This window comes from Vicugna pacos, chromosome 35, assembly GCF_048564905.1.
Source record: "Vicugna pacos chromosome 35, VicPac4, whole genome shotgun sequence".
Taxonomy (NCBI): Eukaryota; Metazoa; Chordata; class Mammalia; order Artiodactyla; family Camelidae; genus Vicugna; species Vicugna pacos.
In genome coordinates this window covers 11,144,521-11,162,318 of record NC_133021.1, presented here as the reverse complement: position 1 = coordinate 11,162,318, position 17,798 = coordinate 11,144,521, and the positions used below count along the sequence as shown (strand labels likewise).

Below are 17,798 nucleotides of genomic sequence, written 5' to 3'. Positions count from 1 at the left end.
AATGACACATAACCATTTAACAAAATAATTTTCTTGTTCTAATTTATTTCATTTTCAGATTTATTTTGTTTGGGTCTCTTTTGAACTTCCCACACAAAAGTAACTAATTTCTAGCAACATGAAATGTGCATCCATCTGAACTCCCAGTAACACAATCAATTAGGAGACCTACAACTCAAATAGGAAGTGAGAGCCCATAATGTTTTGACTAATAATGCTTCAACACGCACTGGTTCGGTTTATCTTAAGATAAGCCAAGCAGAACCTAGTCTTAAAAGAATATACCTACAGCGTCTGAATCGAATTTGCTGTAGTTAATTCTTCTTTCCTGCTATTTGAGTTAAATCCTCTAACACAAATGTACCAAACTCCAACCATTTTGTAACACACATGCAATCAGCATCTTTGTTCCAAAGGAGCCAATAGTGATATCCCCTCTTCATGAAGAAGCCCTCAGAATGGTTTCTGCCTCAGCAAGTTGACCAGCAGTCTACACGTGAAATCACCATTCATGAAATATTCACATCCCAATGCTCAATATTAAATGCTTTCCTTTTTTTTTTCCTTGTATTGAAGTCTAGTTGATTTACAATATTATATTAGTTTCAGGTGTATACCACAGTGATTCAATATTTATATAGGGGATACTCTTAAGTGCTTTCTTAAAGTAGATTTAAGTAAGCACAGCCTCCAAATCCATGGTGACAGAGCAGTGAGGAAAACTCAGCTACGATAAATTCTTAAACCTCCGCACTCACGTTCCACAGTGGCACCAAATGAGGTGTTAGGAAAGGTGAGAATGTGTATCCACCCCATTATTATATTCCCATTAAGAGCCAGACACTCCTCTTTTACTCTTTGCCCATTATTTTCCAAATTTAATACTTGGGAAAAAAAATCCAAGTCCTTTACCACTAAGAAGTATAGAAAAATCCAGACAAATGTCATTTTAGTCTGGTTCTTGGGCACGAACCATAATATTCTCAAAACATAGTTCAATTCATAGTGTTATTTTGAGCTGGCATCTAAAGAGAAAGGAGCCCCAAGTTTTAAAAATGCAATGAAAAGCCCACAATAAAACAATTCTGATTTATTTTTCATTAAAAAAGGAAAGAACTTCTCCACTATATCATGCCAGCAGTTCCTCCTGCCTTGGCTGGCTGTACTTCCTTACAAGTGACCAGAGGCAGGGGAAGGGCTCAAAATCATCAGGGATACAGAGACGGGTGGCAGCTGATAATGATGACAGAAGCAATAAGGAGTTGGTCACAACTGCATGTAAGTAACACCACACTCGTCTAAGGAAGCCACATTGAGAAAAAGAAAAAATATCTTATAAGCATATGGTGTCCCTTATATGAGCTACCTCGGAACTTACCATTATTCATTACACAAAAACAAGCTGAAAAACTAGGGAGGGAGACACCACTTTCTTCTTGCCCCAGAAAGGCAGTTGGGAAAATGTGGGGAGATTTTCCTTCTCGGTGATTCCTGATCCTTATGTGTTAAACAGGCAACAACAACAAAAAAGCAATCTCCAAGGCTCACTCAACGCCACACAATGTAAACTTTGTGCGAGAAAAAGAGTTTAGACCCCATAAAACTTGCATAATCGTAACAACTGCCACGTATAGTGCTTTGCAGGATAAAAACCATTCAATAAAGGCGGTCTCACTGTAACCTCCTAACAGCCTTGGGAGTCGGGAAGAAGGCACTGTTCCCACTTTGCAGGTGAAATGAGCTGGAGGAGGTGCAGAGCCTGCAGACACACAGCTGAGGGCCCTGGGGCCGCGACTCAGCTCTGCTGAGAGCCACACGCCATCCAACCTACATGGAGCCACAATCATCAGCTACTCTGTGTTGTTACATTTCTAACTCTACCCTTTTCACTGTGAGTTTCTGGTATGGGGGAGCTGTGTGCTCCCTCGGGCCCAGGACACAAGGTCTCTGTTCATTGCCAGGGTGACCATGGTGGCCCTGGGGAAGGGGCACTGGGCATTGGCACCTCCGAGGCACATGAGACAGGCCATCTGCCCAGGCAGGGCACTGCCAGGCAACTTCTGGTTTGGTCTCAAATGGGCGCATCTCCCCAGGGAAGGTTAAGAGCTGTTTCCCACCCTTGGCAACAGAATTAAGAATGGCCGCTGCAGACTGGTCCAGTTCAAAGTCGGCGTTAGACTTACCCGTGGTGGCTCCCACCGGAATCTGCTGCCAGATGGTGTTGTGCTATTCAGGTAATTAGACAGACACCCAGAAAAATTAAAATGTGAATTATCTCCTGAAGTAAAAGGAATCAAGTATTAAGTGTAACTTCAAAAAACAAAAACAAAAAGCAAAAACCTAACAAGGTCACACTGAGACTTTCTTCTATGACTGCAATTTATGTGCTAATTTGCTGAGAAAGGGGGAAAACACAGGCAGAATACATACACACACACACACAGAAGCACAGTACAAACCTCTCAGTTATCTGGGTGCCAACGGCAGCTTCAGGAAGGCTGTGAACACCCTCCGGTTACCACCACTGTTCAGTCCACAGTCACAACAGTACCCTAACAGCACCTCTGATCCAACAGGGCACTCGCCTAAGCTGCATGAACCCACGTTCACATGCATGAGACACCACAGAGGCTAAGATAAAAACACGGCTCTCACTTTTGAAGGCTGCTGAATTTTAATCTCCTGGGAATCAGATGCTGAGTCTGACTTGGTGCCGCCAGAATTTGGTTTCTCCTTTTTTCTCTTCTGTTTCTTCTTTTTCTTTTTGGCACCCAAATCCCCTCCGGGACTTCTGTTAGGAAATTCACAGAGTTCATAAAACAACAACAGGTCATAACGCAAAACTTGAAATTGCATGCAATTAATCGTTTAGGAAAAACAATGTTATACACAGGAGGAAAAAAGTATGGTAGGATGTGTGACACTGTGATTAATAAGGAATATATACATTCAGATAACCAAATATATATTTTTCATGTATATTTGGTCTTCATCCATGGTTCCTGGCTCACAGCTCCTAAAACCCGAGGAATTTCCTAAGAGATGAGAACTTAAAGGTGTCCCTTATGGTAGGTTAAAGAGGTGGCTTTAGGAAGCACTTAAGGGTGGGGGCTGGTTGCCAGGGGAACCAACCATGTAATTAGAGAGTTGGAACTTTCAATTCCACCCTCCTGACCTCAGGGATTGAAGAAGCTGAATCAAGTATCAACGAGCAATGAGTTAATCAATCATGCATATGTAAGGAAGCCTCCAAAGAAATCCAAAAGGAGGGGGTTCTGAGAGCTTTGGGTTGGTGAACACATGGTGCTTCGGGGACAGTGACACCTGGAGAAGGTATGGAAGCCCCGTGCCCCTTCCCCATACTTTGTTATCTGCATCTCTTCCATATGGCTGTTCCTGAGTTACATCCTTTCATAATAAACAGGTGATCTAGTAAGTAAATGTTCCTCTGAGTTCTGTGAGCTGCTCTAACAAGTGAATGGAACCTAAGGAGGGGGCCTTTGGAACTTCCAATCTGCAGCCCAGTCAGAAACACAGTCTGCTATTTGTGATGCCTGGAGGGGTAGGGGAGCAGTCTTACAGGAATGAGCCCCTAACCAGTGGAAATGGATACTGTCTCTGAGCCGAACTGTAGGACACCCAGCTGGTGTCTGAGAATTGCTTGGTGTTACGTGGGAAGGCCCCTCCCCTGGCCACCTCCCCACTGCAACTGTCTCCAGGAACCCAGGAGAGTATTAGTCTACAATCAGTCACTCTGCAGGATGTGATGTAAGCAGGAAAATTACAGGTATCAACTACACTTTACCACAGAAGCCAAAAAGCTTCCACAGTTACCACTGCTCCACTAATTTGCTTTTTAGTTAGCATTTTAAGGGAGAGAGACATGTTGTAAAATATTCCATTATAAACATCTCTTGGGTATAACACACCACTAATCTCAACAAAACAGAACCAAGGAAAGGGCTTCCCTGAAGAGGGGGACATTTTTCCTGATAAAGATTTTTATTAGAAGGATTCTACATGAAAAAAAAATTCACTGGTAAAACACTTCTGGTTTGGAACCCTTGTCATCTTAGAGTCTCACCTTCTGAAAGAGCAAGAGACACAAGGGGATTTAAAATGTCCATTTCTGGGGCTTATTCTACCACAGACAAATTCAAATTTAGAGTCAGAGATTATTACTGCATTATCGCCTGATGTAGGGAAAGTTGTAGAAATAATCAGTTCTGTTCTATGTCTTCATGGGTTCTATCTGACACATTTTCTTTTCTTGAATTTTTACTTATTTACCAAAAACATATTCATTATATAAGACATAAATGTCACTAATATGTTTAAGAGCCTTATAACAGTGTCCCTCAAAGGCAACCAATAGTTTTTCTGGTATAAATTCTTCTAAAATAGTCTTTCTTCTCTAAGCATGCCTTCATTTTCAACATGAGTAAATTTTAAACAAAAATCAAATCTTACATACTATTTTGAAACTTGGCCTTTTTTTGGTCTCCTTCCACTTAACAATGTATCTTGGACTTCTTCTTTTTTCCACATCAGGATAAATGAAGCTGCCTCATTTCTTTTTAGCAACTGGACAGCATCCACTGTGTAAGTGTATCCTATTTTATGTAACCATGATTAAAATTATTAAAAATTAAAAATTCTGTTGCAAAAAAATATTCTGGTACTTACATCTTGGTGTTTTCCTGCTAGCATGTCCACAGGTGGAAATGCCAGGTCAAAGGGCATGCACATTTTTTGTTTTAGTGGATAATTAAGCCTGCTTTACTAAATACCATACCAATTTCCACTCCACCAACAATAAATGACACAGTTTCTGGTTCTGCATGTAAGGAGCTTGGATGTCACCACTCCATCCTAGCAGACTGAAAAATCAACAATTTTCCTGAGATCCATAAGGGAGGCAAGGATACAAGACAAACTGCTTCCCATCCCCCCACACCTCACCACCCTGTTACCAAAGGCCTATGTATAGCAGTTCCTTCAACCCAGTACATCATATATGGCTATCAAGAAAAACATCACAAGGCATACCAAAAAGCCAAAAACACAGCTGGAAAAGATGGGCAAGCATCAGAACCAGACATGGCAGGGATGGTGGAACTACCAGACCAGGAATTTGAAACAACTATCACTGAAACGATAAAGGCTCAGGTGGGCACAGCAGACAGCAGGCGAATAGACTGGCAGTGTGGCAGGGATGGAAACCCCGGGAAAGAACCAAGATGGATCAGGAACACTGTGACAGAAATGAAGAATGTCTTTTATGGACTTATTTGGAGACTGGACACAGCTGAGGAAAGAACCTCTGGGCTTGAGGATATAGCATTGGAAGCCTTAACAGAAACCCCTCCAACAATGAACAAAGAGAGCAAAGATGGGAAAAACAGAACATCCAACGACTGTGGGACAACTACAGAAAGTGTAATGTACGTGTAATGGGAGTACCAGAAAGAGAGGAAAGAAAGAAACAGAAGAAGCACTTGGAACAACCATGTCTGGGGAGTTCCCCAAAGCAACATCAGGCACTAACCCATAGATCCAAGAAGCTCAGAGAACACCAAGCAGAACAAACGCCAAAACCCCTGCACCTTGGCACATCATTATCAAACTGCAGAAAGCCAGAGATGCAAGAAGCCTTTGAGGAACAAAGGACAGAACAGTAAGAACATCAGTTTCCCTACGTCTTTGCCAGCACTGACATATTACCATTCTTTTTCATCCTCAACAGTCTGATAGGTAGAAAAAAATCTCACTGTGGGTTTAATGTTCCTTTATTTAATCTGGAGCAAGACTATACATTTTCATATGTTTATAGACCATTTATATTTTTCCATAAATAGCTCATTCATATCCTTTTTCTACTAGTCATCTTTTTATAAAAATGATTTGTAGGTACACTTTATAAAAGCATGGACAGAACCTATCATTTTTAAAGAATTTTTACTTTGGGGACCTTAATCTCATTTAATCCTCACAACAGCCCTATGAGAGCAATAGCTAGCTCATGCTTATATTCCATTGCCTCGTTTCTTGCCTACCTTTTACACTGCAAATACTTTACCCAGTTTAGTTTTTAGTTTTCAGCTTTATTTGTGGTATTTTTTCCCTGTACAGACACAAAATTTTTAGAGGGTCTAATATTTAAAACGTTTCCCTTGTGGCTTTTCCGCTTTTTAGTCTTGCTTAGAAAGAACTTCCCTATTCCAAAATTACATAAATATCCTTCTATAACCTTTCCTCTTTTAACTTTATGACTTTAAGGAAAAAATATTTAGCTTTCTAATTCATCTGGAATAAAATGCATACAGTGTGATGTATCATGTTCCTACTTTTCAAAAATACATTTTAAATACAAGAAAGCCCCATTATAACATAACTTGTTATTACAGGGGTCACACTGCATCGCTCAAAGACTAACGGGCAGACATAGTAAGCGAAGAGGACCTGTCTACTCATTGGAGACAGTCACAAAGCAAGGTCCTCTTTTTGCCAGATGCTGCTCCAGGTGCAGGCAGTTTCAAACATGTCTGCAAATTCTTTGATACGTCTCCTGTCGAGAGGTGGGGGTCTCTTTCCTTCCCCTTAAATCTGGGCAGGATTGTCTCTTGCTAGTAAAGCAGTGGAAGTGACCCTATGTGACTTCTGAGGCTAGGTCACGAAAGGCCATGCAGTTCCCACCTGGCTGTCTTGGGATGCTCAACTCTGGGGGCCACATAAGAGGTCCCACTGCCCTGAGACCAGCGGGCTGGCGGTGTGGAAGACGGCGCAGCTGGACCCAGGACACCACGGAAGGGAGCCCTCATGAATGCCCAGCTCAGCTCAGTCAAGTCTGCATGACTCCAGCGCAAGGCAATGTCTGTCTGCAAGTGCAGGAGAGACCCCCAGGGAGGAACTGCCCTTCCCCAGCTTCTCCTCACCCACAGGGCCTGCAAATGTAATAAAGCACGTTGTTTTGTGTTGCCAGGCTTGCGATGATCTGGCATGCAGCAACCACAACTGGTTCAGACATGTGGGATATCTAAGTGGAGGGCTGCTGGGACAGAACCCTAGAACATAGTGGCCCTGGCTTTCAGACCAGCTAGAAAGATCCTGGGGCGACTGTTAAACGAAACCTGCCAGTGCCGAGGAGGCTGGTGGTGAGGACTTGGGAAAATAAGGGAAATGGTGTTGGAAGCCTGAGGGAAGGGGTCCTTGTAATGTAGTGGAGGCACATTTATAAAAATGCTGCCAGGGATAACGTGGAAAACAGAAAGTGTACCTAATGAGTGTGAAAATCTAACTAAAAAGGCTTCTGGGCAGAAGGTTGAAAACACCCTGGCTTTTCCCAGATGCCTATAAAGGAAATGAGAGCAGGGAGAGATTAACTCCAGGGCGAGACACTCAGCGTCTGAGTGGGAGTTAGAGAATACATAAACCCAGGCAGAACTTGTTAGACTCAAAATTCAACTGGTCTTCAACCCCAGCATCTCCAGAAGGCAAAGGCTTCGCGTATTAAGAAACGGCCTTAGGACGGTCACACCTGGGATGGAGCTGCCTGACCCTCGGTGAGGACTTCAGAAAGCCCTAAGGTAGTATCCCACTGACCATTCCAAACAGAATGCTTTTTTGTTTTTTGTTTTTGTTCTTGTTTGGAAAAGGCTGTGCTTTAGTACATGAATAATTACAAATCTCTGCTAAGTGAAAAACGTATAAAGCATCTGAACTTCAGTCACACAGAGAAAGGGACAATCCCATTAACCCTTCCGCCAGTGTCCATCCCAACACCTTTAGCATGACTGCCTCCATTTCTTACAGTTTGCACAGCACTTACTTATCAAAGCACTTTCCTTTTGTGGTCTGTTTATCCTCACAACAACCCTGTGAGATAGGTAGGGCGATTAACACCATCCCCATTTTGCAGATGGGAACACTGAAGCACAAAGCGGTTCCAATATTGAGGCCAGTTAGCAGAAGCATCCAGGTCTCCTAACTCCCCAACCCACATCTTCCTTTTTAGACTTGACCCTGGAGCAGAATGATGGGCACAGTGAGCCACAGCTCTGGTACAGGCTGGCCTCTGAACAGGGACCAACCTCTCTAAAAGTCAGAATAAAGCTAAGAAGGTATGACTAAAGGGTTGGCAACACTCAGATATATAATTGCTCTGAACGGCTCAGCATCAAACTTCCTGTGGAAACTCAGGAAAGAAGGCTTCAGTTTTCAAAGGATGTGCCTCGTCCATCCTCTTCTAAACAGCACAGCTTCTAAGAACCTACGGGGCATCCAGCCTCACAGAGAGAGAACAGGTAGGGAAGAGCGTATCTCGAAGGAGAGATCTTTGGCTGTGACTTCTGCCTAATGGAAAGGATTACCAATTGAAACTGGGAGCCCAGAACATTTTTTTCTTTAAAGAATTCCACCAGCTTGAGAAGAGAGGGCAGAACAAAATGTAAAAGAGGTTTTGGACTCTCAGCCTTTTACAGGCAGGAAGCAGATGTAGAGGGTCCCTCACTCAGATGCAAAGTAAAATTTTCTTCTGGACGGATGACTTACAGGGCAGAACCCAGAGCCCGGAGGACAGGGGCCAGAGCCACGGAGAGCAGCTCTTGGAGATTAGGACCAAACTCAAACTGAGGGACTGGCCACCCACCCTGGCTGGATTTCAGAACTGCTGTGGATCACTGACTGTGCTGTGCTAGTTTCCCCTTTTTGAGTGGGAACAGCCAGCATGCCCCCCCTTTACCTGTCCACCCTCCCACGATGGGCGTGCGGGGAGCGGACAACATACCTGCTCAGTTCACCAGTACTGACACGGACCTAGAGGGGCCTGATCCACACCCAGACTTGGTCTAGGTGACGAGACCCTAGATTTTGAGCCTGAGCCTCATATCTAACCCAAAACATGGTATGATTTTGGAGAGGGCCTCAGGGAAGGGATAATGTAAACAATTTTTGGCCAGAAGATGGACCATGATAGTTTTCAACATGTCTTCAAATGTTTTAAAGCCTCCTCCCCATGAAAGCTGGAATTGAGTTCCCCTCCCCTTGTATATGGACAAGTTTATGACTCACAAGTAATTACTCCCCACAAATGTGTCAACATGTGACTTCCAAGTCTAGGCGAGAAAGGGACACGCAGCTTCCACTCACTTCTAGAATGTTCTCTCCCTCTTACCACCTTGATATCTGCGTACTGGGGAGGCCATGCGCAGGCATGGCGGGTGAGCTGTGGTCAACTGCCAGCTCCGACGGTCACCCACGTGAGTGCACCGCCCCAGGCGCGGTGGAGCCTTCGGTGGACAGAAGCCCCAGCCCGGTGAGGCCCACACCCACCCCCCAGCCAGAACTCCCTTGAACTGTGCCGTTTCCAACATCCCAACCCACAGGATCTGGGAGCATCATAAAATGCTCGCTGGCTTATTAAACAGCAAGAGTTACTGGCACATAAAGACACAGCAATGAACAAAGCAATGTCCTGTCCTATGGAGCACACATTTTTTTTTAACCTTTTTTTTTTTTTAAATTGAAGTATAGTCAGTTTACAATGTTGCGTCAATTTCTGGTGTACAGCATAATGCTCCAGTCATACATGAACATACACATACTCCTTTTCATATTCTTTTTCATTATAGGTTACTACAAGATATTGAATACAGTTCCCTGTGCTCTACAGTATAAGCTTATCGTTTATCTAGTTTATGTATAGTAGTTAGTATCTGCAAAGCCTGAACTCCCAATTTATCCCTTCCCACCCTCTTTCCACCCAGTAACCCTAAGCTTGTTCTCTATGTCCGTGAGTCTGTTTCTCTTTTGTAAATAGTTCATTTGTGTCTTTTTAAAAATATTCCACATATAAGTATGAGATATTTTTCTTCCTCTTTCTGTGGAGCATATATTCTTAAGGCAACAAATAACAAACTAACGGGAGGCCGACGGGAAACTCACTGAGTGGCTGGCATGGAGTAAGCTATCCAACAAGCGACAGGTACTGCTACTACTCCACACCTCGGCATGCTGCCTCCTCCTCCAGGACACACTTCTCTCCTTCACTTTCTGACAGATTGCTTGCCATTCAAGACTTAGGTCAAGTATCACCTCTTCTGAGAAACCTTCTTTCTCCTTCCTAATCTGAAACAGGTGCCCCTAACTCAGTGATCCTTCTGCCATCTGAGTACCCTCCCCTCAAGCACACTCGAAACCTGGTGTTCTCACCTGCTTTTCCCACTAGAGTGTAAGCTCCTTGAGAACAGAAGTTCTCTCATGTCTCTAAAAAATTTGTGAAGTAAGAGAGAAGAATAAGCATTGGTCTTTGACCCCTGCTCCTGGCACAGAGCTCCTAAAGCCCTTGGAATTCCCTGGGTGACAGCAGTGTCTTTTGTTCTGATGAGGTGACTCTGGGTGGGCTCCTGGAGGGGGCTGGTCACCACAAAGACCAGGCCATGATCAGAAGATCATGAAAATTTTCAGCTCCATCCCCAATTCTCCAAAGAGGGGGCAGGGGCTAGAAATGGAGTTAATGATTGACCATAAGCCTTCCTAACACCCCCAAAAGTACAGGGTTTAGAGAGCTTCTGGGTAGTGAATATGTGGAGGTGCTGGGAGGGTGGTGCCTGGAAAGAGCATGGAAGCTCCATGTGTTGCCATACATACCTCACCCCACACATCTCGTCTACCTGGGTGCTCATCTGTATCCTTCTTTTGTTTTTTTTTTGTAATTGACATGTATTTTATTTTGCATGTTTTCTCTAGGTTCATTGTTAGTTTTTTTTTTTAATTTTATTGAAGTGTAGTTGATGTACAATGTTAGTTTCAGGTTTACAGCAAAGTGATTCAGTTATACATACATACAAATATCTTTTGTTTTCAGATTCTCTTCCATTATATGTTATTACAAGAAATTGAACATAGTTCCCTGTGCTCTACAGTAGGACCTTGTTGATTACCTATTTTATATATAGTAATGTGTGTCTGTTAATCCCAAACTCCTAATCTATCCCTCCCCCTGACCCTTTTCTCCTTTGGTAACCATAGTTTGTTTTCTCTGTATGTGAGTCTGTTTTTGGTTTATAAATATAATTTGTATCTTTTTTTTAAGATTCCACATATTCCATTTGTCTTTGTCTGACTTACTTCACTCAATATGATAATCTCTAGATCCATCCATATGGCTGCAAATGGCATTATTTCATTCTTTTCTATGGTTGAGTAATACTCCATTATATAAATATACCACATCTTTATCCAATCTTCTGTCAATGGACATTTAGGTTGTTTCCATGTCTTGGCTATTGTAAATAGTGCTGCTATGGACACTGGGGTGCACGTGTTTTTCAAATTAGAGCTTTCTCCAGATATATGCCCAGGAGTGGGATTGCTGGATCATAGGGTAAGTCTATTTTTAATTTTTTAAGGAACTGACGTACTGTCTTCCATAGTGGCTACACCAATTTACATTCTCACTAACAGTGTGGGAGGGTTCCTTTTTCTCCACACCCTCTCCAGCATTTATTATTTTTAGACTTTTTAATGATGGAGTATCCTTTATCATATCCTTTTATGACCAACTGGCAAACAGTAAAGAGTATTCTCTTGAGTTCTGTGAATTCAAGTTAATTGAACCCGAGGAGGGGACTGTGGGAACCTCCCATTTGTAGACGGTCAGTCAGAAGCACAGGCGACAACCTGCACTGCAACCTGTGGGATCTAACATATCTCCAGGTAGACAGTGTCAGCATCCAGTTAAATGGTAGGATGCCCAGGTGGTGCCGCTGACTGGCTTGGTGGGAGACACCCCCACATCTGGTGTCAGAAGTGCTGAGTGGGACAGCAGTCTGAGAGTAAGGAGAAGACAGGAGGAGAACTGGGTCTTCCCTACTCAGGTGTCTGCTAAACACTATCTGCGCTCACGGTATGCCTGACCCTCCCCTCCTATGGACCACCCCCCTCCACTGGAAGTTAGAAAGTTAGGCACGAGCAGGCTGTTTGCTGAGCCAATGGAAGATGAGCTGTAACAGATGCTGCTCCCAGGTGAGAGCAGCTGAGGGCCGTTACACCTTCTCCTGGCTGACTTCCCCTCCCAGCGAGGCCTGCAGCCTTGTCGAGGTGATGCATGGGGAGGCGATGGGCCCTGTAAGGAGGAAGGGTCCCCGCTTGCCTCAGGTAGCAGCCGGTAGGAGACAAACGTTCGTTGACTTATGCAACAGAATCATGGGGCTGGTCTTTACCACTTAGGGTAACATAACAGGTCCCAAGTGCTAACCTTGTCACCCAGTATCCAGATCACAAAGGGACCCCTCTTTCCAGCAGCTACGCCTGCATTAAAATCATCGACTTTTTAAAGTGGATAATTTATTCATCTGCAGAGTCGAAGTATGAAAGGGATGTTCAACAGTGAGGAAAGTGTTTTAAAAAAGACAAGCACGTGAGCCAGAGATTCCTGTTTCCCTGTTCCTAATCCTGGGCAGAAACTAGTGCCCATTTTTAGAGATACATTAAGACCGCCACCAAATGGCACCCTGGGGGTCTAAAAGTACCAATGTGTTCCCACCCAAAAATGAGCAGTTTGTTTTCATCAGTAGAATCAAATCTGCACTATTGCGATGTTTATGTTTGAAATCATCTAGTAGTTAAGGATTTCCATAAATATCTGACTAGCAACTGGGCTTAAACAAACATATTGCAGCCAGATACTGGAGCTAGAAATCTGCCATGGGTGGTATGGCTTTGTACATTCTGCAATTTGGAGTCTGACTATATCGGGCTTTCCTCCCTCCATGTTCCCATGGTTGGCACCTTGTAAAGCGGTGAACTTGCTGTGCTGTGGTTATGTGATTTATGTGTGCATTCATGTCGGTGTGTGGAGGGTACAGAAGAAAGCTATTCCTAGTTGAATTCCTGAGACTGCTAATGCCTTAAAGCCTCAATGCCCAACACTAGTAGATTTTGATAACAGATACTTGTTGAATGAATGAGTGCATAATTCTGGCTCTTGGGGTAGCTCCAATCATATATTGCCAGGAGGCAAAATACCTCTAAAAGCAGTTCTCCCTACCTTCACGGTAAGGTTGATTGCAGCCTATTATCACATATTTACTATGCACCTACTAAGTGCTCAGCAATGTGCTGACTGCAGGGGGAGCATGGTAGGGGTCTAGCCTCAAGCTGACTAGAATTTGGAAATCAGAGCTGACAAGCCTACCACTTGATACCCACTATGACAACTGTAACCAAAAAAGATAATAGCCAGTGTTGGTGAGGACGTGGAGAAACCAGAACCCTCATACACTGCTGGCGGGAATGTAAAATGGTGCAGGCACTTTGAGAAACAGGCTGGCAGCCCCTCAAAAGGCTAAACAAATATTAACCACCTGACCCAGAGATTCCAACTCCTAGGTACACGACCAAAAGAAATGAAACATTTGTGCAAACAGAAACTTGTATACAAATGTTCACAGCAGCATTATTCATAACAGCCAAAAAATGGAAACCACCCAAATATCCATTAACAGATGAATGAATAAAGAAAATGTGGTCTATCCATACAATGGAATATTATTCAGTAAAAAAAAATGAAGTACCAATACATGCTACAACATAGAGGAACTGTGAAAACATTATGCTAAATGAAGGAAGCCAGCCACAAAGGGCCACACAATGCATGATTCCATTTATATAAAATGTCTAGAATGGGCAAATCTAGACATAGAGAAAATAGATTAGTGGTTGTCAGGGGCTAGGAGGAGGAAGAGGATTGGGGGTATGGGGTTTCAGTTTGGGGTGATGAAAATGCTCCAAATTTGATTTTGGTCATAGTTGTATAGCTCTGAATATCCTAAAAGCCCCTGGATTGTGTATTTTAAATGGGTGAATTGCAGGGTATGTGGATTTTATTTCAGCAAACCTGTTAAAAAAAAAATAGAGGGTGAAATTCCTAGTCCTGGGGTGGGGTGGTAACATGCTATGAAGCTTTCAGGATAACAGAGGAAAATCCCTGCATGAAGAGACTTCTTGGAAAAAACCCAACAAGGAAAAACAGATTCAGACTCTCAGGTGTCTGAGGTTGATGACTGAGTCACAGGTATTTATCCACAAACATCATGCAGCCCTTCTATAAAGATCTCTCGCATCTTCAAGAACAGAAGTTCCATTTCTCACTTCTTCAGGAATTCATATGGAAGATCCAAAAGGAAAAGCCTGTCAGTTTTGTGACCCCAGGAAGGACAGCGAGAACCTTGGGCACATTCAAACTCCAAATGTAAACCAGTGAACTCCTTCTCAGCCACAGAAATGTCAAACATTTAATAAGCACATCCAGCAAATCTCTTGGAAGAAGTATTCAAGGACTTCGCAGACAGTACTTAATGGGATGACAAAGGAACACACTGTACATAAACTAAACGTTTTACAGGTGCTCCAGGAGAAACAAGCAAGGCAGAGGCTGCCAGCTCCCCACAAAAACCCACCCCGCTTCCTGGAGGAGCTCACAGTTAGACTACATTTCCCAGGTGCTGGCAGTCAGGGAAGGCCATGTGGCCAATGGGATGGGAACGGAATGCCTGCCACATCCTGCCAGCCCTGAGGCCCTCCTGGGTGTGCCCCTCCACACTCTCCCATCCCCTGTGCTGACCAGAGGCAGGTACAGGATGAGACAGGAGAGGATGGCAGGGCTGCAAGCCCCTGACTGACTGAATGAAGGGAAGCCCCCTCATTGTCCATCTGAACACCTGTCTGGAACTGTCACATCAACAAGAAAAAATAAAACTTCCATTATGTTGAGCAATTACACCTTAGGGTCTACTCATTACAGCAGCTTAGCCTATGTATTAAATAACTAATACATTAATTAAATAAGTAACACATTAATAGAGAGCCCAGAAATGAACCCACAAACTTTTGGTCAACTCACCTTCGACAAAGGAGGCAAGAATATACAATGGAATAAAGACAGTCTCTTCAGCAAATGGTGTTGGGAAAACTGGACAGCAGCATGTAAAACAATGAAGCTAGAACACACCCTTACACCATATACAAAAATCAACTCAAAATGGATTAAAGACTTAAACATAAGACAAGATACAATAAACCTCCTAGAGGAAAACATAGGCAAAACATTATCTGACATACATTTCAAAAATTTTCTCCTAGAAGAAATAAAAGCAAGAATAAACAAATGGGACCTAATGAAACTTACAAGCTTCTGCAGAGCAAAGGAAACCAGAGATAAAACAAGAAGAAAACCTACGGAATGGGAGAAAATTTTTGCAAGTGAAACTGACAAAGGCTTGATCTCCAAAATATATAAGCAGCTCATACGACTCAATAAGAAAAAAATAAACAACCCAATCCAAAAATGGGCAGAAGACCTAAACAAGCAATTCGCCAAGGAAGACATACAAATGATCAAAAAATACATGAAAAAATGTTCAATATCACTAATTATCAGAGAAATGCAAATCAAAACTACAATGAGGTATCACCTCACACCAGTCAGAATGGCCGTCATTCAAAAATCCAAAAATGACAAATGCTGGAGAGGCTGTGGAGAAAGGGGAACCCTCCTACACTGCTGGTGGGAATGCAGTTTGGTGCAGCCACTATGGAAAACAGTGTGGCGATTCCTCAAAAGACTAGGAATAGACTTACCATATGACCCAGGAATCCCACTCCTGGGCTTGTACCCAGAAGGAAATCTACTTCAGGATGACACCTGCACCCCAATGTTCATAGCAGCACTATTTACAATAGCCAAAACATGGAAACAACCTAAATGTCCATCAACAGGTGACTGGATAAAGAAGATGTGGTATATTTATACAATGGAATACTACTCAGCCATAAAAACCGACAACATAATGCCATTTGCAGCGACATGGATGCTCCTAGAGAATGTCATTCTAAGTGAAGTAAGCCAGAAAGAGAAAGAAAAATACCACATGAGATCGCTCATATGTGGAATCTAAAAAACAAAAACAAACAAACAAACAAAAACAAAGCATAAATACAGGACAGAAATGGACTCATGGACAGAGAATACAGACTTGTGGTTACCGGGCGGGGGGGGGGGGCGGGGTAGAGGGTGGGAAGGGATAGACTGGGATTTCAAAATTGTAGAACAGATAAACAAGATTACACTGTATAGCACAGGGAAATATACACAAAATGTTATGATAAATCACAGAGAAAAAAATGTGACAATGAGTGTGTATATGTCCATGTATGACTGAAAAATTGTACTGAACACTGGAATTTGACACAACACTGTAAAATGATTATGAATCAATAAAAATGTAAAAAAAAAATAAGTAACACATTAATTAAATAACTAGTATATTAATTTTAAAAGCTCTGTATAGTGTATGTGAATCCCAAAGACAAACAATTTTAGATTTCACAGGATGCCACTAGAGAGATCACTTAGCTCCTCCCCATGAGAACCGTTAGTTGTTTGATATTGTAATTACTTAATAATTTCTCCTCTTTGTTTCCAATTTCCTGCGTAGAAAGTGGTGGGATTATAGGTGATTTTAATCACTGCTGTATTTTCATGCATTTTCTAAATTGTCTCTAGTAATCACAATGCCTCCATGACTAAAGCATTATTAAAATATAACAGAGCTCAAGAATAGATACACAGATCGATGAAATGGAATAGGCAGGCCAATAACCACCCATGGCATACAGAACATGCTATATGATAATAATTGCACCCTAAATCATGGAACAGGAACTTATTTAATAAACAGAATCAGAAAAACTGACTTCCTACATAGAGAAAAATTAAATTAGTTTACTACACCCCAGAAACTACAAAACCAAATTCCAAGTGAGTTAAAGACCCAAATTTGGGAAAACAAAACTTTAAAACTGAAGGCCATATAGATAAACAACAAGGTCCTCCTGTAGAGCACAGGGAACTATATTCAATAACTCGTGTTAACCTATAGTGAAAAAGAATATGAAAAATATGTGTGTGTGTATATATATGTATACAATTGAATCACTGTGCTGTATACCAGAAAGTAACACAACATTGTAAATCAACTATACTTCATTAAAAAAAAACTATAGGCAGTGATTTTTATTGGTTTTGTTAACACCTTTCCATGCCTAGAACCCTGTATGGCATATAGTAGATGCTCGAGTAAACACCTGTTGAATGAATAAGTGAAAGAAGAAGAAGAAAACTTCAGGGAAAGGGTATAGCTCAAGTGGTAGAGCATATGCTCAGAAACCAAGAGGTCAGAGGTTCAATCCCCAGTACCTCCTCCAAGTGGAAATCAATGAAGAAACCTAATTACCTCCCCCTCATAGAAAAGAAGATAACTTCATGTCAGTGAAGAAAGCAATTCCTTACAAAAGGGCCCAAAAGTACAAGCTGTAAGATAAAAAGGGGTAACCTGATCACATCAAAGTTAAACATTTTGTGGCAAAGTGATTTAAAAAAGAAATTTAAAAGTGCAGAATGAGGCAAGGTATTGATAAAATGCATGACAAAATATTAAGTCAGAACATATAAAAAGCTCTTTACTCCTTCACATTTTATCTCCAGCACAGTACAGAGAGGCAACATAATACCCCAGTCAGGACCACAGGCATTAGCTAGAGTCCTAGTTTTGAATCCTGGCTCCACCACCTCCTAGCTGCGTGACTTGGAGCATATTACTTAACCTCTCTGTGCTTCAGTTTCCATACCTGAAAAAGGATGAAGCTTTCAATGAATGGTCTTACAAAACTTGTGAGGATGAAATGAGTGAATACATTAGTATTTGCAGTCGGCACAGGGAAATCACTCAATCCATTGT

At 42.3% G+C, this 17,798-nt stretch overlaps 1 protein-coding gene across 2 annotated transcripts in view; it reads right to left on the bottom strand.

The window, feature by feature from the left end:
• Positions 1–17,798, bottom strand: part of NMT2 (N-myristoyltransferase 2) — a 56,906-nt gene that overhangs the window by 23,350 nt on the left and 15,758 nt on the right. Inside the window, exon 2 of one of the 2 annotated variants that reach the window (XM_072955036.1) lies at positions 2,656–2,791. The exons of the other annotated variant lie outside the window; for it this stretch is intronic. Within the exon in view, the coding sequence (XP_072811137.1) occupies positions 2,656–2,791 (136 nt within the window). The remainder of the gene's footprint in view (positions 1–2,655; positions 2,792–17,798) is intronic. 2 annotated transcript variants of the gene reach the window in all.